The sequence below is a fragment of the Hyaena hyaena genome, unplaced genomic scaffold (genome assembly GCF_003009895.1).
Source record: "Hyaena hyaena isolate Hyena2069 unplaced genomic scaffold, ASM300989v1 scaffold_104, whole genome shotgun sequence".
Taxonomy (NCBI): domain Eukaryota; kingdom Metazoa; phylum Chordata; class Mammalia; order Carnivora; family Hyaenidae; genus Hyaena; species Hyaena hyaena.
The window spans coordinates 1,035,781-1,061,236 of record NW_024080736.1 but is presented as its reverse complement, the minus strand read 5'-3'; the positions used below and the strand labels follow the sequence as shown (position 1 = coordinate 1,061,236).

At 47.3% G+C, this 25,456-nt stretch overlaps 1 protein-coding gene across 1 annotated transcript in view; it reads right to left on the bottom strand.

Moving 5' to 3' along the window:
- Nucleotides 1–17,078: 17,078 nt before the first annotated feature.
- PRKCA (protein kinase C alpha) overlaps nt 17,079–25,456 on the bottom strand; it is a 401,970-nt gene continuing 393,592 nt past the window's right edge. The window contains exon 17 of the mRNA XM_039235921.1: nt 17,079–23,717. Within this exon, the coding sequence (XP_039091852.1) occupies nt 23,553–23,717 (165 nt within the window). The 3' untranslated portion in view covers nt 17,079–23,552. The remainder of the gene's footprint in view (nt 23,718–25,456) is intronic.

Here is a 25,456-nt window from a genome sequence, read left to right as displayed (position 1 = left end):
CACGCCCCCAGCTAACACCCCTCTCCTCTCCACAGCCCACGAAATGCCTGGTCAGACCTCCAAATGTAGCCTGCCGAAAATGGATTTCTTTTCTTCAATTAGAATGTGCTCTCTCTCCCCCTCTTGATGCAGCAGAGTGTGAAACCTGGGAGTGTTCACACAGCCGTTCGTGTCTCTGCCGGGTGACGGAGCAGCCTCTCGTATTCCCCCTGGCTATCCTCCAAGCTCTTCTCCCTGTCCCCTAAGACCAGCTGTTCAGCCTCTGTTCTCATAACTTGTACCCTTGGCAACTAGATTGTGGCTTATAAAACAGTTCCAAGGGCAGGAGAGTCCATCAGCAAAATGAAGACTCCTCTCCATTTTGACCATGGAGAAAGTTGCAGAGTGTCTAGGGAAGTGACACTGAAATGAAGGCCATAGATAGGGGCTGAATGCAGCAGGACGGGATAGGGAAAGACCCAGGCACAAAGTCTGAAGGTGGCCGAGGAAGATGGCCTCAAATAGATCAGCACCTGGACAGCTCCCTACAGGGCTAAGAATTAACCAGGTGGTTGGGGAAAGATCTTTGCAAAAGCTGATGGCAGCCTCCTCGGGGTGCTAGACTTTCCTGGGTCCTCTACTGAACTCTATAAAGGCTCTCTGCCTGCTGAGTCATGCCCTTGGGCCTCAAGGAGACACTAATTTCATATGATAAGCTAATCCATGCCACCAGCAGCATGGATTCACATGGGCTAAGCTGTTACATAGATCAGGCGACATACACACAACTCCTTAGAGAACTTCCAGACCTTTGGGCCCTGAGAAGAAGAGAGATTACAGTGGTTGTAAACCCAGCAAGATTGTTGACAAAGTGGTGTGTGTGTGTGTGTGTGTGTGTGTGTGTGTCTGTGTCTGTGTGTGCATGTAGCAGCTCAGCTTACCTGCTATCTGATCAAGTGACTGGCCACGTCCCTGGGGCAAACAGACCGCTGGGTAGAAATCAATGGCCTGGTGGGAGTGGGCACCCAGAACAAAGGATCAAAACCTCTGCAGGGTAGGGTGGGAGTGAGGAGCCAGGAAATGAGAGCACATATTTCAGAACAAAGAAAGCAGGACCAGGCTCTAACCACCGCCTCAATTACCTGGCTCCTGAGAGGACAGAAAATAGCATCTTAAGTAACCATTTCCTAGCTTTGAAGATAACAGCAACACCAAAAAGCTTTGAAAGGTATGAGTGAAGGTGGTTTTCTAGGTAGGCAGCAATATGTGCCACTCAGGAGCCAGCTGGCCAGTAAGGGTAGGGGCTGGTGTGCCCCCTCCAGCCAGGACAGGGTCCTCCAGCAGTGGGTTTCTGTGGATCTGCTCCATAGAAACATTGAAATTGACTATATCATTCAGGATTATTTGGGTTGCAAATGAGAGAAAGCCAGGAAATTAATGGACTCATGTAACTAGCATCTGGGCTGAGAGAGGGTGGTGGGAACAGGTCCTCAGAGTTAAACCTTGGGAACAGATACTGGAAGAAGAGATGGATGTTGTTTACCAAACCATCAGATGCTTCGCCACATAAAAGTTAAGGAATAATACTCTTATAATGCACCAGCTGGGTCCCCTCTCAGGCTGGTGCAACTATGACATTTTTTTTTAAAGAAACAACTTTTTTTTTTTTTTATTGAAGTGAAAGTCATATAAGATACAATGAACCATTTTAAAGTGAACAAATTCAGTGGTATTTAGTACAATCACAATATTGTACAACTACCATCTCTACCTAGTTCCAAAATACTTTCATTTCCCTAAAAGGAAACCCTATACCCATAAGCAACTGCTTCCCACTTCCCCTCTTCCCAACCCCTGGCTACTAGCAATTTGCTTTCTGTGTCTATGGAAGTACTTATGCTCTGTATTTCATACAAATGGCATCATCCAATATATTGTCCTTTGTGTCTGGCTTCTTACACTTAGTGTTAGGTTTTCAAGGTTCATCCACACTATAGCACACATCAATACTTGATTGCCTTTTATGACTAACATTCCATTGTATGTATATACCACAATTCATTTATCCGCTGATGGACATTTGAGTTATTCTGCCTTTTAGTTATTGGGCATAGTGCTATTATGAACATGTGTGTTCTTGTATTTTTTGGAACACTCATTTTCAGTTCTATTGGGTAGGTACCTTGGAGTGGAATTGCAAGATCAGATGGTAATTCTATATTTAACTTTTTGAGGAACTGACAGACTGTTTCCCATGGTGGTTGAGAGGTTTTACATTCCCACCAGGAGTGTACGAAGGTTCCAATTTCTCTGCGTTCTTGCCAACACTTGTTATTTTCCTTTTTTTAATCAGCCCTCCTGGTGGGTGTGAAGTGTATGACACTGATTTTTCAGGGCAAAGAGTCTCAGAAGATGGTTAGCAACGTTGAGATGGAGGCTCTGGCTGCCTTTTCAGAGCAAGCAAAAGATTCATCGAAACTTGGTTCCAGGAAGTGGGACCCTGCCATCAGCACGACAAGTTGTTTCTCAACAACAACAACAAAAAAAAGACCTGCCTCAGGTTTTCTGGAAGCCTCTAGCTTCTGGAAGTCTTGATTAAGAACGATACATCCCCTTACAGCCATGAACTTGTAAAAATCATAGATTCTGTTCCTACATGGAGATAGAAAAGATCTCTCTGTTTCCCTCCATCATTGCCATCTACTGGTAAATACCTGAAATTTCCTGGTAGATCTTCTATCCATTTGTAGGAAAAAGCTTAGCTCAGGCTGTCTTTCTCACCCTTTTCCAAGACAGTGATATTGCAGATGGCCCACGGGGGTAAAGGGACCAGCCTTGTTGCAGCTGGAAGCTAACTACTGGCTCAGGGGCTCCAGCTACTCTAGGAGGTGGTACCTCCGCATACCTGTAACGTGTATCCACAACAGATTACGAGCATGCCCTCTGGCGGGAGATGTGTCTGGAATTGGGTCTCATCTTTGCCGCTGACTAGCTAAGTGACTTGGGTCAATTACTTGATCCCTCCAAGGTTTGGTTTCATCATTTGAGAAACGGGCGTAATGCCCATAACACACACCTGGAGGGTTTGTTGAGAGAATCAAGGAGACGATATATTCAAACTGTGTTGCCAGGGTCTGGCAAATGGTAGCAAATGCAATTGTTATTATTTAGGCTTTAATACATGTTCAATTATAAATCCCTGTGGGGAGGATAGTGGTTCTAGATGGTTCACAGTCATCAACCGAAAATTCCCAGGCACTTTTTGAGAGCAGGTATTGGTACCAGCACGGGAGAGTCTGGGAGGGAACAGAAGGGGACAATGTCTTCTGGACACCACGGGTGTCCCTGGCAGTGTGAGTAAGCTGGATGTGCCAGGATCCCCGACGGCCCACCTGGAGGATGGGTGGTGGGAAGGTAGGTGCTACTCTGTCCAGAAGTGAATACTAGCTGGATACTAGCCAGCATTTAGCTACTATCTTTCCTGGTTGGGGTGTCTTCTCTGAGTCTGTTGATGTCACCCAGTGCCAGCCATCTGTGGCCATACTCTGAAAGGTCCTGGCTGGTAAGGACCACCTGATCCTTCCCTAAACCTCATAAATGCTGGTCTATGGGGGGAAGTTAATCAGTTTTCCCATTGATAGATCAGGACAACCTTAGAGGTAGGGATAGGGGGAGGGCAGAGACCCCTAACTGCCCCCAGGAGAAGGCAGCTCCAAGTTCTAGGACAAACCCAGTGCCTCAGGCTTGTGAGGGTCGCAGAGCCTTGGCACTATCTGCATTCGGTGGGTAGGGACAGGAGCTGCCCTGTGCATAGTAGGATGTTGAGCTCCATCTCGGCCTCTACCCCACTAGATGCCAGTAGCAACCTGCCCCCACTTGGGATAGAATGGACTGGAGGGTCTCAGTTCATCTGGCACCACTGTAAGGCATGTAGGTGTTCTTTATTATTTAAATGAGCAAATTAAAGCTCAGAAGGGCTAAATGCTCTTGCCCATGCTCACTCAGTAAGTTTAAGATGGAACAGGATTTCATTCGTTCATTCGTTCACCATGCCCGGCACGCCCTGGTGGGATGGGGTGATCTAGCTTCAGAGTTGTCTACTGTGGGAGGAACACATGTTTGGCAAGTGGACTGTCCCCAACTGGCTCTCCAGAGGCATAGAAGCTATTTTTGGGGGGAGACTCAGATATCCCCCTGTCCAAACCCCAGCTTCTGTGTGTCACAGCAGGCCCTGAAACTGCAAGACTTGTTAACTGTAGATAAACTCTAACTCCTCAGCGCACCCGGGGCCTGAAATCCTTTCTCGAAACAGTGAGCAGATGGAGCTAGAACAGCGATTCCTCAATGGGATGGTTTTGCTCCTCGGAGGACATGTGACAATGTCTGGAGACATTTTTGGTTGTCACAACTTGAGGAGGGGGTTGTTATTAGCCTCTAATGGGTAGAGGCCAGGAATGCTGTTCAACATCCTATAATGATAGGACGGATTTCCCCCCCCCCCCCCCCGCCAAGAAGTAATAATGAAGCTCCCAAATGTCATCATGCCAAGGCTGAGAAGTCCTGAAATAGGTAACATACCGGAATCATGGGCAGGTGAGGTAGGGGTGGGGTGGGGTGGGCAGGTGCAGCAGGTGAGGTGGGGATGGGGTGGGGTGGGCAGGTGCAGCTCTCACCAGAATCGGGCAGGTTGCTGGGTAACCCTCTAGCCCAGTTTGCTTTGGATGGTTCTGGCTTGTGTCTGCAGCCCCAGCAGAATCAAAAGGTGTCTGTTCTACTCTCCTGTGTGTCCTGGTTTGGACAAGTAGTTATATAGTCACTGTGAGAAGTGAGATGATTCATTTTCAGAGACACCCAATAAAAGCTGTGCTGTCTAGTTAACAATAGGTTTACAACTTATTGGAAATATGTATGAACCTTCCCCCTGCCCCCCCGCCCCCCCGCCCCCCACTGGAGTCTCAAACCTTTAGACACTTTGCTTCCTGGTTCTTCTTCCCCTCTCCATTTTGTGGGCTTATTTTTTCAGTTGTTGCTTTGTGGGCTTTGCAAGGAGCATGTGTCAAAGAACTGACTTCCGGGTAAGGCTGTGACCTCTGTATACTCAACCAATGAGGAATCAGGGGAGGGACTTGCACACTAGGAGATTAATTGCCTGGTGTAATTGCCCTGACTGTGTCTGTCCATTCAGACATCAGACGTTGTAAGAACGTAGATTAAAGTCTCGCTTCACTGTGCTCCGAGTCTCCACGACCCTCCTTTGATTGGGTCAATGGGCTTCTTTCTCATAGTCACCCAATTATTAGGCACAAACAACAGCCCCCCTCCCCTGTGGAGGCAGAAGCCCCTGCACAAGGGGACAGAGTTCTGCTTCTTTCAAAGCCCCACAAAGCCTGGAGATAATTGAATGTCAGGTGCTTAAGGTGGGGACGGGAAGCTTCACAGGGACACAGAAATCAGTCTGGGTCTTGGAACAAAATGACCCTCCTAACTCACAAAATGACTACACTGTTTTCAGGCTAATAAAATTTCCTGGCATCTCCTCTCTGACCTTTAATCTTTTCTTTTTCAAAGTTAGTTTCTTGTGTTCTATTTTGCTTTGTTATAGATTGTTCTGGCCGCAGTAGTGGGTTGGGGGCCAGTGATTCCTGGTAAAAGGGCTTTTGGAAGAACCACCCAGAAAGATGCTCTCTCCTACTTGAGAAACCTTTGGAAGCTCTTTGATGCTGGGCTGTTCTCTCCTGGATCTGCCCCCAGCCAGGTGGTTGCCACAAGCCTTTCAGGGGCTGTCTGAGACACTTCCTGGGAAGCATCCTCACTTAGGTCACATTGGGTCATATGCTCTTGCCTGAACCAGTCATTGGGAAGGAGAATGGAATTCCCGTGATGGGCTTGCACCAACGAGCATCCATCCCCTGGGGCCCTAGAGGACCCAGGGAGCACATGTTCACCCCAAATCAGGTCCCAATTGGGGATGTGCTAGCAAAGTAAAACACTGGAATGGCTATCAAATAGGCCACAGACTTTTGGGCTTTTTTCCAATGAGTTGTGAAGTAGAGACCCACTTAGGCTAGGAGGGGGTAGGGTCAAAGTTTTGAGAAAACAGATAAGTTGAAGAAGCAGACACACACAAAGAAGGTTGTATCACATGTGCCTCCATTTATATCACACTTTTGAAACGACAAAATTAGAGGGGGTGAAGGAAGACCAGAGGTCGCTGAAGACTATGGGGGGAAGGTGTAAGTAGTGGCACAAGTGAGGGTCTCATTGGATAGAACAGTTCTTTTTAAAAAATTTTTTAATGTTTATTTATTTTTGAAAGAGAGAGGCAGAGTGTGGGGGGCGGGGCGGAGAGGAGGGAGGGGCAGAGAAAGGGCGAGACACAGAATCTGAAGCTAGTTCCAGGTTCTAAGCTGTCAGCATGTGGAGCCTGATGTGGGGCTTGAACTCCCAAGCTGTGAGATCATGACCTGAGCCAAAGTCGGACGCTTAACGGACTAAGCCACCATGTGCCCCTGGATAGAACAGTTCTTGATCTGAATAATACACTGATGGCTACATGAATCTATAGGAATGATAGGATTTCATAGTACTACACACACACACACACACACACACACACGCACACGCATACCTGAATGCACAATGCACACATATGCATGTAGACCTGCATGCACACATGCACACATACACACAACATTCAAACCCTGTTGAGATCCGATGAGGTCTGTAGTTAAGGGGATAGTACTTTACTGGATCCAAGTCCTGATTTTGATAATGTGCTCTGGTTATGTAACACGTTATCATTGGGAAAAGCTGGGTGATGGAGGTATGGCAACTCTCTGCATTGTTTTGCAAATTCTTTTGAGTCTTAAATTATTTAAAAGTGAAAAGTTTTAAAAAGAAAAGAGAAGCTGAAATACTAACATGAAATACAGAAAACATTCCAGCTCCCAAAGCTGTCCCAATTCCAGAGATTTCTAGCCCTGGGGTGGGTCCATCTGTGTTCATTACAAAGCAAGAAGCTTGAGCAGAATGTACTCCCAGTTCATAAGTCTTTGTATGCATATTTTGTTATGTCCTTAGGAAAAAAAAAATTCCCCCCGGCAGAATTGCTGTGTACAAGCACATTTTTAAGACTCTTCTCACTTCTTGCCTAATTGCCCTCCAGAAAAATCTTAATGGATATTCCCACCCGCAGTGTATGAGAGGGCCGACTTCCCCATCTCTTGCCAAAACTGGATTTTAATCTTTAAAGAAAGCTTAATCTCTGCCAAGTTTATAGATAAAACATTGTGTCTCACTGTCCTTTTCTTCCAGGAATTCTAAATTATTTTCTTGGGCCAAGTTGGACCATATAATTGGCTACTTACCTGAAGACTTTCAGGTTTGGCTTTTCCCTTGGCCAATTTCATGAAGCTGTAGTTTAACATATGCCCCTGACTTGGTAATGATCACTGAAGAAGGGCCATGTGAAATTTGCTACTGCATTGTTTTCAAAAACCCAAAATGCTATTGACGACTTCCTTTTTTACATTGCTCAGTCTGTCTTCAATGTAATAAAACCATACCCAAGAAATTCCTTTTGGAATTCAGTGCTAGGAAGAGCTTTCATTCTCAGAGGGACACAGAGGAAAAGCTACCTCTTTTCCAGCTGTGAGAACCCTGTAACTGATCATGGTTCCCACTTTTTTTTTTTCTGCTAGGAAGTACAGAATCAAGTTTAAGAATCAATGACAGTAATTTTGTTAACTCTTGTGGGAAATATATTTGTTTATGTTTTTATTGCCTTCAGTGCTGACCTTCTATTTTTATTTTATTATTCACTTACAGTGTTTTCCTTGCAAGCCACTTGAAATCCTGTGGAAAGAGGCAAAAGCTAACATTTCTCACTTATGAGCTCTGGTAATCATTGCATTCCTGCTACGTAGCCCAGTCCTGGCCCCTAAGGTAGTGCTCACATAGTATTGTGACTGAGTGAATGAATGAATGAATGAATGAAGGCACTTAAAAACAAACCAACTAAGAACAGCCCTGACATTGATTGAAAAGGAACACTAGTGACTGATCGATCAAAGAGTAAGAAAACATTATCATGGAAAGAGAGCATAGGAGTTCAAGAAGCATAGCAGGAAATATGTACCAATAGTCTCAAAAGTGCTCAGTTATATTTCTGGGAATCCAACTGAGAAAATGATCCTAAATGCATTCAAAATTTTAGGAACACAGATGTTTATCACTGAGTTGTTCAAAGTAATTAAAAAACTAGAAACAACCTAGAAGTCCAATACTAAGGGAATTAGTAAGAAAATTATGGTGATCCAGGGGTGCCTGGGTGGCTCAGTCAGTTAAACGTCTGACTTCGGCTCAGGTCATGATCTCACAGTTTGTGGGTTCAAGCCCCATGTCAGGCTCTGTGCTGACAGCTCAGAGCCTGGAGCCTGTTTCAGATTCTGTGTCTGCCTCTCCTCTGCTCACACTGTCTCTCTCTGTCTCACTCTGAAAAATAAATAAAGATTAAAAAAAAAAGAAAATGATGGTGATCTATACAGTGGAAAGTAGTAGTTTATTTAACATAGTCAATACAAAGGGTTGGACTTGAAGAAAAATGTCTGCGTTAATATTAGGCGACAAAGCAGGACACAGAACTGTGAATTCATTATGTTCTCCACAGTGTAAGGAAACATGCATAGGAAGGAGGAAATAAACTAAACCATCATCATTGCATGGTCTCCAGGTTGTGAGATGAGGGGTGAATTTTATTATTTTATCTTGACTTTCCTGTAGTTTCCAAGTTTTCAACAATAAGCATGTATTTTATAAGAAGAGAATAGGTTTAGTTAAAAGTAGAAAAGAAAAGGGGCACCTGGGTGGCTCGGTCGGTTAAGCGTCCGGCTCTGGCTCTGGTCATGATCTCATGGTTTGTTTGTGAGTTCAAGTCCTGCTCAGGCTCTGTGCTGACAGCTCAATGCTTGGAGCCTGCTTCAGATCCTGTGTCTCCCTCTCTCTCTGCTTCTCCCTGCTCGTGCTCTGTCTCTCTCTCTCTCTCAAAAATAAATAAACATTAAATAAATAAACGTTAAAATTTTTGTTAAGAAAATAGAAAAGAAAAAAGATAAAAAGGCAATAGTGAGGCTCATTGAAGTGCATTTTGGGGCAAAAAATTGGGGTTTTTTGCTTCTCTTCCTGACAGCAGTCAGCGCCCTGGAAGGCTTACCTGCCTATGGTGTGGTGTTTTTAAAATATGTCCCCAAATTCCAAGTTGAGCTTAGTTCCTCTCCCCTTGAGTATGCACTTGCTGTCCTTAGTGACTGGCTTCAAATAGAATCTGGTGGCAGTGCGAACTTCCAAGAGTAGACTGCAAAAGGCAACGCTTTTCCTTGCTACCTCTTGGATCACTTCCTTTGCTGGGGAGCCAGCCGTCACTTTGTGAGGACGTGCCTGCAGCCCTTACAGAGGGGCCCACGTGGTGACAGACTAAAGCCTCTTGTCTGATGGCCATTGAGACTGAGCCTTCTTTGAACCAGGTGCTCCAGACCCAGTCAGCCTCCAGATGGGCCGTGACCAAATTCCTGACCCACTGTGAGATAATAATTTGTTTTGAGTCACTAAGTTTGGAGCCATTTGTTATGCACTAATGGCTAACATACATGGTAGCTATGTGTGGGGGGTGTAGGGATGTGTGTGCAGAAAACTTTGAAACGACTCAGTTGGTTAAAAATTAGAAGCTATTGTTTCTTTTGTGTCTGTGTGCATTCTGATAAAGTGTATCAAGAACCCTAAGACGGCTTATAGCCACTGACTGAGAATCCAACACTTTGGAATTTATTCCAAGGACACAAAAACTTCCCGTGAGGACGCAATCCACAAGAGCAGGGAGTTTTGTTGGCTTGGCTTATTGCTGGAGCCCCAACACTGATGATGTTGAGATGATACACAGGACCTACTAGGGCCTCCAAACATTTTTTTTTTTTGAGTAAATGAGTGAATGAAATAATTTGTCAAACGTGTGAAGAAGACAAAGATTAGAATAGTTACGACAGTGTTGTTTGTGACGGTAAAAAAAAATTGAGAACCACCTGAATGTTAGGACACATAAACCAAAAGTAAATGATGGGTTAGGATGAATTGTAATGCATTTGCACAAAATGGAAAATTATGCAGCCCTTCAGATCATTTATGTTAAAAGATCTATATTTCGTGGTGGAATCCTTCTTAGTTGATGTTCCCTGAATGATCTACTAGATTTACCAACACTTTCCCCCTCTTCAGAGCACTAGTGAATTTCCACGTCATGCTGAATATTTCATTTCCCTCCAATTCCTACTTTCTCATATTTCCGTGCAATTTTGTTTCCACTGTGACATAGCGCAAGTCAATGTATTCCCCAGACTTTTGATGTCTGCTCTATCTATTGTCGTGTGGTAAATTTAAGCAAATCCCACCTAAACTGATAAAACCCAAGTGCAAATAATAGAGTTGTTTTAATAAACACAATAGGATGTTTAAAAAGATACAAAAAATGAGTTTTTAAAAAATGGTTCTCATGCTCGTTGTGGGCAAGGTGACCGCAGAAGGATTGAAAAATACTGCAAAAACTGAGGAATTTGCAGTCAGGTCACTTTGTGACTAGTTCGCTTCTCTTCAAATAAACTCAGATTGGAAATTTTAAGGCAAGCATATGGGGAGAGCGTATGCAAGGAAGAAACACCGCACTTAGAGAGAATTCCTCTTTTCTGAATGGTTGTGCATGTGTAAGTTCTAAGTTACAATGAAACGTTTGAAGTATGTGCCGTGTCGGGGCGCCTGGGTGGTGCAGTCGGTTAAGAATCTGACTTCGGCTCAGGTCATGATCTCGGGGTTTGTGGGTTCGAGCCCCACATCGGGTTCTGTGCTGGCAGCTCAGAGCCTGGAGCTGTTTCAGATTCTGTGCCTCCCTCTCTCTCTGCCCCTCCCTGCTCATGCTCTCTCTGTCTCAAAAATAAATAAACTATAAAAAATTTTATAAAAAAGTATGTGCATGTCAGTGTTTGTGATTTCTGCTTTCCATGCCAGCTCTGAGTTCCCGAGGAGTTTGATAAGAGGGTTTCACTGTCCTGTTATGAAAAGGTAACAAGATAACTAATAATCTTTAAGTGAAGTGAGCCGGTTTCAAGCAGTTTAAGCATGACATTGGTTGCTTCGGGATAGTGGGGTTTTCCTTTCCTTGTCTGTATTAGCTACAAGAACCAGGTGCTATTTTTATACATTTTCTAAAAAGTAAAAGCATTCCCAGAGTGCTCTGCCTGACTGAGCCTTCCCTGCCTTGGCTGCCCATTGCCAAAGACATCAGCTTTTATTTTGATGGGTCGATTAGCTGCTAGGTGAGGCTTCCCTCACCTGGCCAGCCCTGAACTCTCCTCCCTCCTCAGACTTCCTGGAATTCACCTGCGCTCACAGAGTTCCAGCGGTTCTTGACTGCTGGGGGCTGTCCTGTGGTGGGTGGGGGAGCCGCCCCCCAGGCCAGTCAGCCCTCCCTACCGCTTCCTCCTCCCTCGGGGGCCTCTCCAGGCGAGAGGAAGCCAGGTGGGGGCGGCTGCCAACCTACCTGCCAGGTTTTGAGAGCTGCAGTGCTATTTTTTTCTCTCTCTCTCCACCCACACCTAGGCAGCTCAAAAAAAAAAAAAGTCAAAGGAAGAGGGGAAAGTGGGAGAGAGGCTTCTAGAAACCTCTAATCTCATAGGCACCAGAGTCAGCCAAGAGAAGGAGATTCCCCCTTGATGATGGGAGGGGCTCTGAGAAAAGCTATAAAGGGGAGAGGGGCCCCAGAAAGTCTCTGTCACCCCCATCCAGGCTGCCTCTTTGGGCCCCTGACCATGGCAAGGTCAGAGACTGCCTCCCCACACTGCTTAGGGAGAGCTGTTTTAATAAACACAATAGAATGTAAGCAGAAGCCAGTTATTAACTGAGCCTGAGCTTTCCCATCTGGAAGGTGGGAACGATGACTTTCCATTCCGCGGAGGTGCCCACGAGGATTCCATGAGGTGATTCTGTTGAAATTACGCAGTGGATGCTGGATAAGAGCCAGTCCTTCCCTCCCACCTGTTCACTGGTTTCTGTGTGTTTGTGAGCTTCCCTTTCCTTCGTTTCCTTCATCAGAACACCACCTTCCTGCCCCCTCCTCCAGGAAGGCCCTGGCACTGCTCGCATCTGTGCTCTGGCAGTCAGCTCAGTTTGTCTGGCACTGCTCACCTTGGGGATTGCTATTTTAACCTCTCTGGACTTCCCTTCCCTCTTCTGTAAAATGGGCACAGCAAATAAGACCTGCTCCGTGTGGTCACTGTGGGCTTTAAATAAATCCACATAAAGTAATGAGAAGAGTGACTGCATACGTTTAGTACTCACGGAGCGTGAGTGTGTGTGTGTGTGTGTGCGCGCGCGCGCGCGCGCGCGCGGTGTGTTTAAAATCTGCGTTAAGCTCTCGTTTTTCGCCATTGTCACCTGTCTCTGCTGAGTCCTGGAGCCCACCACCAACCAGCTCCTTTGTTTCCTTAGAGCCATATTGTACCTTCCCCTGTCATGCTCAGAATAGGCCTCTCTGCAATGTATTTATTGAATTAGCTTCTTAAAAAAAGAATCTTGGAGAAACATCCAGTTCTGCTTTTTTGGAGCCAAAAGCACTTCTCACACATTCCCCGCAGGCACAGCCTTCCTCTCTGTGATGCGCACTCTCAGGATGGGGGACAGAGCGTGAAAATAGATGGCCTTCGCTTTGCTTTGCCCGGGGTGCATTAGCATTTCAGCTGAACTGTAATTTCACCCCCCAGAGTGTTCAATAGGCGGGAGACGCAGCCAAGGGCTTTAAACAATCACTCAAGTGCAAGTGTAGGCAGCCATTGCCATTGCCTCCAGATGCCAGGCCGATGGACAGAGACTCAACGTGGGTTTCCTTGGCATAAGCTCATGAAAAGTTTTCGAAACCTGATCTTTAATTAATGCTTGTGTGTGTGTGTGTGTACATCTTGTCTCCTTAATTAGTTTGTGAATACCACGGGCCAAGCACAGCGATGGTTTGCTAGACTCAGAGAGGCAATGGGATCCATTCACTCACCCACTCCTTCTGCACACGCTCGTCTGAGCCCCTCCTCTGGGCCAAGCACTGCCCTGCACCTTTGTTTGAAGGGTGATGGGAAGCCATTTGGAGGGCTTCAACCAGGGAAGGTGTTTGCTGGGAAGGGGTCACACTGGCGGCCGTGTAGAGAGGGTCATGGGGGGCGAAGGGTGACCTCATGGAGACAGGCAGAGAGAAGAGTGCACGTGGATCAAAGGGAAAGGATTGAGTGAGTACATTTTAGAACAGGGTTTTCAATGGAAGCACCACTGACATTTTGGGCCGATCATCATTCTCTGTTGTTGGTGGGGGGCTCTCCCGTGCAATGCAGAATGTTCTGCAGCATCCCTGACCTTTATTTAACGTTTACCTTCTAGATCCCAGGAACACCTCCCTCCAGTTGTGACAACCTTCAGATATTGCTAGATTTTCCCTGGGGGGCAAAACTGTCCCCACTCATGGAGAATGATGGTTATACAGTAGACCCAACAAGACTTGCTGATGGATTGGACATAAGTGGGCAGGTATAGACATGGGGCAGTGAGGTCAGTCCCGGATGAAGGATTGGTTTTGACCTCTCGCTCTGGGCTACACATTATACCCACTCCCTGCAAGGGCAAGTGCAAGCACAACCCAGCGTGACACTCGATTTCAAAAAGAAAGCCAGTAAGGCAGGCAATCATGTATTCCCACAAAAAAATTGTAGAATGGCAATGTGATGAGTGCAAAAAAAAAAAAAAAAAAAAGAAGAAGAAGAAGGGATGTAGGTACAAAGGACATGTATGAGGGGTTGGGAGGAGGAGGAGCCGGTCTGGGAGAAGAGAGAAGGCTTCTGCAAGAGTTAACAATTCAGCTGAGATATGAAGGGTAAGGTGGGATTGACTAGGCTTGGAGAAGGATGTTTCAGGCAGAGGGCACAACAGGTGCAAAGGCCCTGTGGTTGGAAACTCACAGCACATGTGAGGCATTGAGAAGGCCAGAGAGTCAAGAGAATGTGGGGCCAAAGGGGGGCAGATGATGCCAGGGTTGGAGTTCACATGGGGCTTCACAGCTAGAAAGATTTGGTCTTTCTCAAGGGCAACGGGATGTCCTTGGGAGTGTTTGAAGAAAAGATGTGGCTGGATGAGACTTCACTCTGCCTGCAGGGAGGGGCCAGATTGGAGAGGCTGCGCAAGGCAGTAGGTAGGAGGCTCCTGCAGGAGTCTGGGTGAGCCATGGGCAGAGACTTGGACCCAAGAGGGTGGGGGTAAGTGTGCGGTAGGTGGGAGAGGGGTGGTGGAGAAGGGTGAACTTTCGCGCTGCTGCTGAAGCTGGGATTCTACGGCTGACCCCGTGTTCCCTGCACTGCATCCTAGTCATGGGCCCGCCCCACGTAACAAAACAATTAGAGACCCCTCCCACATCCACACCAAGCGGCACTGCCCGTAATTTCAGGGCAGGGACAGTTAGGAGCTTGACTTCCTCCACGTGGTAGACTTTGACTCTCATCCCTTCAACAGACATTCACTGCATAGCTGCTCAGGGCCAGGCACGGAGCCCCGGGGCCACAGTGGTGTGATCTCAGCCTGTCTTCTAGAGCTCATTCTCCAGGGGCCTTGACTTCTCACCCAGCGGGGCTGGATGGGGGGCAGGGGGCTGGGCTGCAGCCATGGGGCACGGGTGTGCCCGTGGGGGCCACAAGCTGAGACTTGGCAGAGCTCTGGTCTCCCTCCCCTGCTATTCAACCACTCCTCTCCCGGGATACTGAGTTCCTGTTTACGGCACAGCCGTGCTAGGGCCTGCCCGGGGCACCCACACACCTCCACTCAGCCCTGCGCCTGGACTCTGAGGTTGGCTCCATAATAACCTTCCCAATGGAATCCCCCAATCAGCTGACACATGGTCCCTTTCTCAAAAAGGACTAAGACAGGGGCACCTAGGTGGCTCCGTTGGTTATGCATCTGACTCTTGGTTTCGGCTCAGATCATGATCTCACGGTTCATGAGATCTGACGGTGCAGAGCCTGCTGGGATGCTCTTAGCCCTCCGCACAGACTCATTCCTCACCGTGACCCCGTGGGGTAGGCACCATTATCATCGTCTCCTTTTACAGAACGGGAAACTGAGGCACAGAGAGGCACAAATCACTTGCGCCTGATCAAACAGTTACTAAGCGGGACGCCAGGCAGTGCGGCTGCAGCCTTTGCTCCTAACAGCCTCTCCAGAGACGGGATGCACAAAGGAGGAAGGGATGCGGGGCACGGAGACGCAAATGGGTGCTGACATGCCGAGGCAGCCACGAGGGCCAGGCCCACGGCAAGATCTGGGCATGGGGAGGAGGTGAGTGCAGGAACCTCGTCAAATTGAATGACCCTCTGAGTTGACTCGCTGATGGGCTGTCAGCCCAACTGGCGGCTCACCTATGTCCCAAGGTGTGGGGAGTGGGGGAGGGGAGGGGAGAGGCTTCCGAGGGTGGCTGGGGAGCAGCGATCCCAAGATGGGAGGCTTTATCAAATCCTGACAGGTCTGCCCATCCACCTTCTGGTGCCCAGTCCCACCCCAACCCTGGCCTCCGTGGGGCTGGGAAGACCAGCCTCATTGATCTTGCGGGGCCTCTGGGTTCACCCCCACGGGTGAATCACAGTGGGCCGCTCAGCTCCTGCTGAGGACACCACCCTGTGCAGGGATGCAAGGGGCACCTTTCTGCACTGCGGTAAAGGAAATGCAATGAAGCACGTGCGGGGCCCAACTAGCCTCATGGTGGATAAGACGGCGCACTGGGCACCTGAGGATGCCTTGAAAAGCCATTACACATAATGCCATTCTGATAGGCAGCATGAGGACGAGGCATAAGCCGTATACATACCTGTAAAAGCAACCAGCCGAGTGAAGTTCAGGGCCAGCCCAGGAGCCAGCGACTGTACCCTGCTCTGAGTTCTTTATTCTTCCTCAGTAATTGTTAGTCTCTGGGAGATGCAGCTGGGAGCATGGCAGCTTGGGCTCGGGACCTTAACCCAGTGGACACCAGCGCTCAGGAAACTCACTCAGAGCACTGTGAGGGGACAGGGCTGGGGGCTGCAGGCGGGGAGGGAGGGAGGTGGCCGATGGACAAGACTGTAAGCATGAGGGGAGAGCAGCCCCCCAAAAGGAAGCGAGGAAGCAGGCGAAGGTGGACTTTGCCAAGGCTGGTCCTCAGCTTTTAAATGTTTTTTTTGTTTTTTTATTAAATTTATTTCTGAGAGAGAGAGAGAGAGAGAGAGAGAGAGAGAGAGGCAGTGTGAGCAGGGGAGGGTCAGAGAGAGAGAGACAGAATCTGAAGCAGGTTCCAGGCTCTGAACTAGCTGTCAGCACAGAGCCCGATGTGGGGCTCGAACCCGTGAACCGTGAGATCATGACCTGAGCCGAAGTTGGACGCTCAACTGACTGAGCCACCCAGGCACCCCGGCCCTCGGCTTTTAGAAGGGGATTATTGTTGTTACTGGCTTTTACTCTTTCTTGAGGCTAATCCCCTCTACAGGGCTGAGTGTGAAGACTCTGGGTGTTTTGATATGTTCCCTACCTGTTTCACATTTAAAAATTATGCCCCCTCCCCATTTCTCGCCCACGAGTAAAATAAATCCCGGCTGGGAGTGCTGTCGAGGCCAAGAATGCTGGCCGTCCTGAAGGTGGGTCCACAGTGTGGCCAACACGATGGGCAGCCTCCTCATCAGTTGCTGTGTGTCTCCTGCAGTTTGGGAGTGACGAGCAGAAGCCCCCTGCAGGCAGGCCCCCCCCCGGGGGGGAATTCCTCTCCCCACCCCCAGCAGGCGTTCCGCCACCCACTGATAAAGGAACCAGAGAGGGACCTGCCACTACTTTATCCCGTTGACTATTCGGGTTCCAAATCAAAGCACGATGCCCGACGCCCTTTAAGAAGAACCAGTGGAGAGGCATGCACGAAGGGGACGGGGGCCCGGGCTCCATCCAAAGCCGGCTGCACGCTTGCTGAAACATAGTCGCGAGGCCACCAAAGGTCCCAGCAAAGAAGACCAAGACCGTGGAGGAATGATCATTATATTTATTTGTACACACTTGCTTCCAAACTACAATTAATGTGTCTAACAAGGCATATCATGCAAACCAAGATCAGAGGTTATACAAACTGAGGACAGCAGTGCAGTAATTTATCACATCCATCTCGCCTGCTTTGAACCAAATGTTTCTGGACAGTTGAATGGCCTCTACGTTTCATCAGTAGGTGTTTATACAGAAGGAAAAACCTCAACCTCCATCTGTTCTTCTTCCTCCTCCATCCGAATTTGGGGTCTTACATGGTGTTTTTCAATTAACGATTTAAACATGACATGTCCTTCACACACACACACACACACACACACACACACACACACACAATCATGTGGCAAAAGCAATGATTTCAAATGTCTCTGACCATCTATAAAAGCTATTTTGAAAGATCCTGATAGAAAGGATATGAGGCGAATTTTTAGACCATTTAGGCTCAAAAGAATAACTGCCTTTGATGGATGATTTTCAATAGTCCACTAAGCCCCTTGAGAAAAGAATCACATTCTTCCAGGAAGATTATCAACAAAATTCTACGAGCAATCACAGGAATAAATACTCCTAAAGTTAAGCAGAGGAGACAAAGTTATTGAATCAGAAAATGCAAAGCCACCTTTTGTCTTATTTTAGAAAAAACAACAACAAAGGTTCTTATAAATTAGACTTGATAGTTTCTGAAAAGTGGGGTTCTGTCTACTCACATAAGAGAGGATTCTGAAACAGATGCCCCAGGGAGTGTCTGCTTTCTTGGGGACATTGAATTAGATATGAATTGCCCAGTGGACAGAAGCTCTACAGGGCACCTCTGAATTTTCACTGAATGTGAGATGTGGGGACCCATGGGGACTGGAGACAGAGCTGAGGAAATGACCTGCCCCTCAAACCAAAAGGTAGTCACAGAGCCTCACAGAGCAAGGAAAGGGACCCCAGGGACCCCAGGGGAATGCCATCCTAGGGCCAGGACAATAAATAATAAATAGGGACAACAAAGCTCTCTCTCCTATGGTCCAAAAGTTTCTAGACCTTAGACGGTTATCCCCATTAAAAACATGGAAGACATCAGTCTGACAACACATTCCACCTGGTTTCCAGCCATTCTGATGTGGACTCCATATACCACTGGCATGGGAAAATCCTGCAGTGGGGGTGCAGATCAGAAGTGCTCCAGCCTGACCTCCTATAGGCTCCGAGGGATTGGAATCTTATGAAAGTGTCAGTAATTTTATTTTAAAAACTTATTTTAAAAGAAGAATTGCGTTATTAAAGTTCTCTATAAAAAAGTACAAATAGCCCAGTATACTCAGTTTTTCTGTTGGAATCAACACATTAATTTCTTCCTTAAGGTTTAAGAAAAAGTCTTTGGAACCCACGGACCTTAGTGTAGGGCCACTGTAAGGCTGTTTGATGACTGAATGAGACTTACACACAGTTATGAACATAAATCAGAGGCACGAGATTCCTGGTCATACATGATTTCAACCCTTCCAAAGAGTCCCTGATATTAGAGAATTAGCTGAATTGGGGTTGACCCCATTTCTAGATGCCTTCGCTCACTGTACCTCAGGTAACCTTTCCCAATTTTCTATATCTTTTGCAGCAGAAATATATAGCATACCCTAGATTTGTTGCATCAGCTCAAATGGGAAATGACAGAAATGCTTACAGTCTGGTATATTTCATAAGATATAGCCCAAGGAACTCAAGGGAAATGTTTTAAAAATGATTTCTCCACTTGTCAAATTAGTGTGCGGTCACTAAGTGGCAGAGGGCCCCTTTCCTTTGTTGTCATTGTCATGGTTTTGTCACTCCTGTGACTGTTAGGACCTGGGTCCCCAGGTCAGTGTCTATTTTCTTGATGATGACTGTTGAGTGTGCTCAGTGGGGGAACCAGCACCCTGCCCTTGCTGGGTTTCAAGGGACAGGAAATGGTGTGATATGTACCCACAGGAAATAGGTGACTGACTTAATAGGACCAAAGTGAGAAAATGACAGTCAGTTGGTGTTGCCTTTCTGAGGCATTTAAAAATATAAGACTCTCACTTTTCCTCCCTCTTCAGTACTGGGAAACCGAATCCCAGCATAAAAGACCCAAATTTGTCCTGCTAAGTGCAATCAGGTGGGGACTGGAGTGTTAGTTACTTTTGCCACTTCCCTATCCATCCCCGGCTGCCATGATTCTCGGCAGGAAGCCACAGAGGAAAATGGGCGGGAACCTGCTGGCTTCCAGGCTATGCTGGGTGGTCTGGCTCTGCTTAGGGGATTGTGAGCCACTCCAAGGCAGGCAGGGGGAGCAGGCTTCAGGCAGCTAGTGAGGGAGTGGCTGGCATTCAGGAGATGTTTTCTGAGGAGGACTAGACTGTGTTTCAGGCAACAAAATTGCTCTCAAGGACCAGCAGGTGCTGTCAAATCTGTCAACAACCAACAACGCAGAGCCACTGGAGATAGCAGCAGCTTCCAGTGTTAGATGCCGTCTCCTTCCACACCCTCCCGGCTTCCTCCTCCTTGCAGGCATCCTTCTGGTCACCCTCAAGCCCTGCTCTTCTCTAAATGCCTTACTGACCTCGGCCTCCACTGACCTCCCCCTTCTCGGAAGATCAATGGGTATCTCTCTTGGGGTCTGCGCATTCCTTCCAGCAAGTAAGCTGCACGCTCTGCTAAGGGCTGCAACTCAGAGATGTGCTCCCCAACCCTCTGCTGGCTGACATCAAACTTGGCTTTTCACCACCTTTTAACCAGCCATGTCAGGTGAAGTTCCAAAGTGCCCTAGGCTCTCTGATTTTCTGCCAAAATCCCTAACAAGAAAGCCTAACACATCTCCTAAGAAAAGGCAGACAGTGACTCTGCCTTCACCTGTACCAGGTCATGGGGATAAAAGAGACGTAGATGCACTGAAGAGCAATCATTTCGGTTCCTAGCGTCTCCTATCAACCTTTTGACTTGCTTCCTGCCTTCAGGGAACCTCCCCTTGACTTCTGCAGGCTGCACCCGGCAGCACACTCCACACACTTCAATCCAAACCAAGCATCCAGTGCTTTTAGACAAGATGTCAAGAGAAGGGCTGCCAGCCCGGCTGGTCTGTAGCCTCTGAGTGAAGTTCTGCCGCTTAGAAGCAGCCACTGTTCGAGGGAAAATAATGCAGGGCAGTGTGGACGGCCTCTCAGAGTTACAGACTGAGGAGTCTGGGGGAGAACGAGCCTGTGCTAGATCCTGCCTGGGCCCTGGACCTCCACGGTCCCTAGTAATATGGGTGGGACCCATGGGCTGGTATTTCAAGAGGCCCCCAGGCATCTGCCATTTAGGGTGCTTTCCTTGTTCTGGACACCAGCTGCAGTCAGCAAAGCGCCCCTTCCCTGGGCTTTTATACCATACGACACCTGTGAAGTGGGGCTATGCCACCATCTTCTATAAATCAATTCCTTTATAAGCTCGTCTAACAGCTGGTAACGGTTACCCACATGGTTTATCCTTTCAGCAGTAACTGTCTTGGCTTCTCAGACCTTTAAAACATTTAGCCCTTATCTAAACTTGGTGCAAAACCATGTACCAAACAGGGTACATCACGGGTAACACTTCACCAGGCCCTGAGTTTTACTGTCTTTCCTTCAAGTTTGTGCTCAAGGCTGCTGTCCTGCAGGCCGAGTGCTGGGCCCCCAGCCAGGATATTTTCTTTTAAAACTTTGCCAGGCATTCTGAAAGAATACAAGTTGGCTGAGATGCCGAGTATGGTTCCTGGAGAATTATGAATAATTTGGAAATGTGTTGGCTGTTTGAGGGAAAGCTTGAGGATGCTGCTGGTTTAAAAACAAGCAGGCAGCATGGGGCTCGGGAACAAATGGTCATAACCCCATGTGGTCCTTTCTGAAACTTTCCTCACTGTCTGGGGCTTGGCTGGGGGTCCGTCCGGGGGCAGGGCATCTGGCTTTCTTGTTTCTTAGGCTCATTCTATAAACTGGCCCCTTTTTCCAACCGAGTGACGTGTACCTGGTGAGGAAGTGTCCCCAAAAGGTGCACGGGTCAGCAGGACTGCAGCTCTGGGTGTGCTAGGGCCCTTTTTGAATTCTGAAGTCTATAGCCCATAAAAGATGGTGCAGAGGGAGCTCCTCTTTTCCAGGACGATGCGCTGCCTACCCCACCTCTTCCTCCAGTCGAGGCTTTCCAGGACAGACTGGTTCTCTCATCTCAAATACCCTTCTGTGGTTGTATGTTACACGAATTTTGGACAAACAGCCAAAGAGTAAAAATGGGGAGGTGCTTAGCTGGGAGGTTCGTTTCGGGGGATAAGGGGAAACAGGCCCCTGTAAGAAATGGTAATTGCTTCCATGTTCTTTCCGTTGTAGGAGGCTGGCGTCTCTGAGGACCTTGCATTGTTAGCACAGTGTCTCACCACAGAGATGTTCTTCACAAGACTGGAAAGGCCAGTTCTAGCAATAGGTGGAAGAAAACCTACAGCTTCTAAAGAGTCTGCTGATAGAGCCAGGGCATGGCTGTTTCCAGGGGCTGGTGGACCGGACGGTTTGTCTCATCAAGTCTGTAATGTACTGGAGCAAACGGCGAGTCGTTCCGGGGGTGGAGAGCGTGCTCCTGGTGTGTCCATGCACTCATAGCAGGATGGGCGTCTTCCCATCCCTCCCACCCCGAATCACTAACAGTAACAAGGCTGAAAAGGAAAAACCAAAGTCCCAGCCCAGGGGCTGCAACAACATCACACACCTGCACAAACATACTAGGCATATGGGAGCCAAACACTTCCCGCTGTCCCCAAGGAAGAGTGGAATAGGAACCAGAACAGAAGATGGTGCTAAGGAACTAGGAGAGAGTGTCATCTCAGAAATAATCCTCAACAATCAAACTTTTGTTTGCAGGTAGAATCAAATATATATATATATATATATATAAATATATATATGCGCCTAATTAATCATGTAAAATAGCCATTCATTTTTAAAATTAGATCTACGATAGGAAATTAATATATCTGATACAATGCCAGTGTGCAGGGTATGCATGGGGTAGGGGGAGAGGAAGCACAGCAGAAAGGAATTAAGCTAAAACTTAATCATAAAAGCAGATTAGAAACAAGAGCCTTCACAAATATAGCACAGTTGTGTCTTATAAAATTATTATAATACTCTCTTTATACTTGATACGATTATATTAATAATATAGATTTGCTTGTTATTAAGGTTTATTATAAACATGCAAAATTCATTGCATGATGCATTTGCAAAACATATTAAAATCCTTCTAGCAATAAAATATCTTTGAGCTGATGTGCATCCAGATTTTCCTGATTCTACAGCTCCAGGTGTGTCATTCAACATGATCTGGAAATGGGGACCAAAAGTGTATTGGTTTCCATCTCTTGGTGGATGTCAGGGGCTGGAGATGGGAGGGAAATCGATCAATGGAGACTTATGCTACAGTCAACACTCTGTTAAGTTACTGTACACCATACTCTCATAAACGACACCGCAGCCTATTAAATAAATAAGTACAAAAGGGGATGGGGCATATGCTTCAGCTTCTTAGGAAGTAGGTAGCAAAATATTGGTTGGGGTGGGGGTTGGCTAACAACACTCGTGAGTAGTGGCATGATTGCGGATGGCACCCTGGATCACAGAATAATCTCCCAGAGATTAAAATGAACATACATACACACTGGTTTATCCTTGATCTGAAATGATTTCACATGCTGATTTAGCAAAGTTCTTAGATTTGGCCTCTTAGAAAGAAATGCAAGTATCAAGATAATTTATCATCCAAATAGGGTAGCTGACAGATTCACCAATGTTCCTCTGAGGTTTCTGTTTTTTAAAACCAGTAATCACCGAACCATGGTTGGGTTAAGACTGTCAATGTCTGGTAACAGCTTGTAAATGACTCACCAGTAGGGACTTGGTTCATCTCAGCCTCTTGAATTCTAGGGTCTGTTTCCATTGAGGCAGAGAACAGAAGCAGCAGGTATTTCAAAGTCTCCCCCACCCCAATCCTGCCTGGCTCACATTCTGGGGTCCCCATTCTTTGATTCCAAAGACATCTCGGGTGGAGATATTTCTTGCCCACTGGACCGGGACAGATTCATTTTAACATCTCTGGTTGGGGAAATCCCAATGGTGGTAACTGACAGAGGGCATGGAAAATATATCAAATCGTACCAAAAAAGGGGGAGAGTTTGTTTTTTAGGAACGGTTAATCTACAGCCAGATGTGACTTCTACATAATTAAACTGAACACTGTACATTATACCATCTTCCACTAAGATAATGTTCTTGGTTGTAAGAGAGAAACCTTGAGCAGTTACTCACATTTGGACTAATAACCCTAAAATTTTCAGGCCTCCATCTGGAACAAGAGAAAAAGGCCATGGCCTTAAAATTTTAGGGTTAAGGATAATTTCCCACTGCTGGAGGGCTGGGGGCTGGGGAGGCGTTAGTTCTCAGTGGTGAGTTTCATACCGCACTCTGTAAGATGGGGTGCACAAACTGGGGGTTGACATATGAGAACCCCTCAAAATCAGACTGGTCTATGTTAGCAATGACCAGCTGATCAGGTGGTGTTAAGACAGGCTGCCCTCGCGTGAAGAACTTGTCAAAGTTTTCTGCGCCTTTGCCACACTGCGGAGAAGAGAGAAAAAAGGACAGGTCAGTAATTATTGTCAAAGTACAGGGAGCAGCTCTCTGAGAGGCCTCTGCAAGGAAGAGCGTGGCCCCGGGAAATTGGGCTTGGCGAAGGAGGAAAAAGAGGTGAAGAACCTGTACACCTACTAGATTCAAAAGCCAGGCACAGCAAACAAAAATGCAAACTCACTTGGTTATAAACCCTCAAATACCCTCAGAACTGAACCCTCCATGGAAAGGCACTGCTGATAGTAAGGCAGCAGCAAGGACACAGCCTGTTTGATTTCACTTTCATTTCTTAGAGCAAGCAGGCTAGGAGCATGATGCCACACGCACGGGGCCACGGGTCACTGTCCGTGTTGAAAGGCTAGGATGTTGGGTGGAGATGCAGGCAGCAACTTCAGAACCAAGAGGCTGAGATTACTGTCCCACATCTGGTTCTTTGCAACCATACTTGTCATAAAGTGAAAGCTGTGTTACACTTGCAATTGGGAAGTTCTAAAAATCTCATTCAACCAATATTGACAGAGGTGTGGTGGCAAGGTTGGGACATTCACCCTTGAGCCCAGCTGGGCTTCAGTATATCTAGATCTGTCTGGTCAACTGGCAGATCGGTTGACACTCATAGGTGGTCTCAAGCTGGAGGGGTTTGCTCTGGTGCCCTGAGTAGGCAGAGCAAAGCCTGCTGTCTGTCTTAAATATTCCTCTTTTCCAGGGTGCACCAGGGCACTCAATGCAGGAGGGGTTGCACGCAGAGCTGCCCTGTTAAAGGCTCAGAGAACGATGGCAGCATGCACAGCACCACTTGGGAGCCTGACTCCAAATGGGGGTAGGGGGGAGGAAGGGGTGTCCTCACTTTCTTGGCCACTCAGAGGGTTGTGCCATGTTTAAGTCCCCAGGACCCCACAGGACTCTGAGACAGGGAGTGTTGGGTTTGCACTAGTGATACAAATAATGGTATTCCACATGTTGCAAATGATCACCCTTCCACCTGCTGGCACAATAGGGCAATAGGGCGGCATTAACTAATTCTGAGTTAGCACAGTTTTAAACTAACCAGGCATTCCAGGGTCTTTAACAGAGGATAGCTCTAGGTAAATTGTGAGGGTGTGTATGTGTGTGTGTGTGTGGGGTCCATCCCACTCCCTCGAGTGTAAAAGGGGCAGAAGATCCATGCCCCTTCCCTGGGCTGCTAAGAAGGTTAAGGGTGCGGTATTTTTGCACAGACCCCAGCATGCAGTGAGAGCACAAGGGTTGCTGTTATTTTTGTAAGGCTAGTTTAGTCTCACAGTAGTTTCCCACCTCCTCTTTTACATTTTCCCACCTTCTAGAAGGTTTCCTTGAGAATCTAGCTTCATTGTGGCTTTTCCACCCTCTTATCATCAAATAAACCCTGCTCCTAAGTACCTATTGCGGTGGAAGTCATGCCATGAGTTCAAGGTAAGGTCTTCATAACTGACAGCTTCACTTTCTGGAAGTATTTTCATTTTCATGAGTGACCACCACTCTTAGTGGGGGGAGGGGGGAGAGTCTACACAGTGACTACTGTGTAGGTATGTGGATATGGGTATGTGGATGTGGGGGTGGAGGGAGGCGGAGGTATGGGGCCCTTGCAGCCACTCTGCAGAGGCCACACCATTGGGCTTGCTTGTCACATGGTCCTGCCTCCCGCATGTGAGACGGTGCAGTTGTATTTGGAGAGGATGTTTTTTGGGAACTTGATGAATCAATATCCA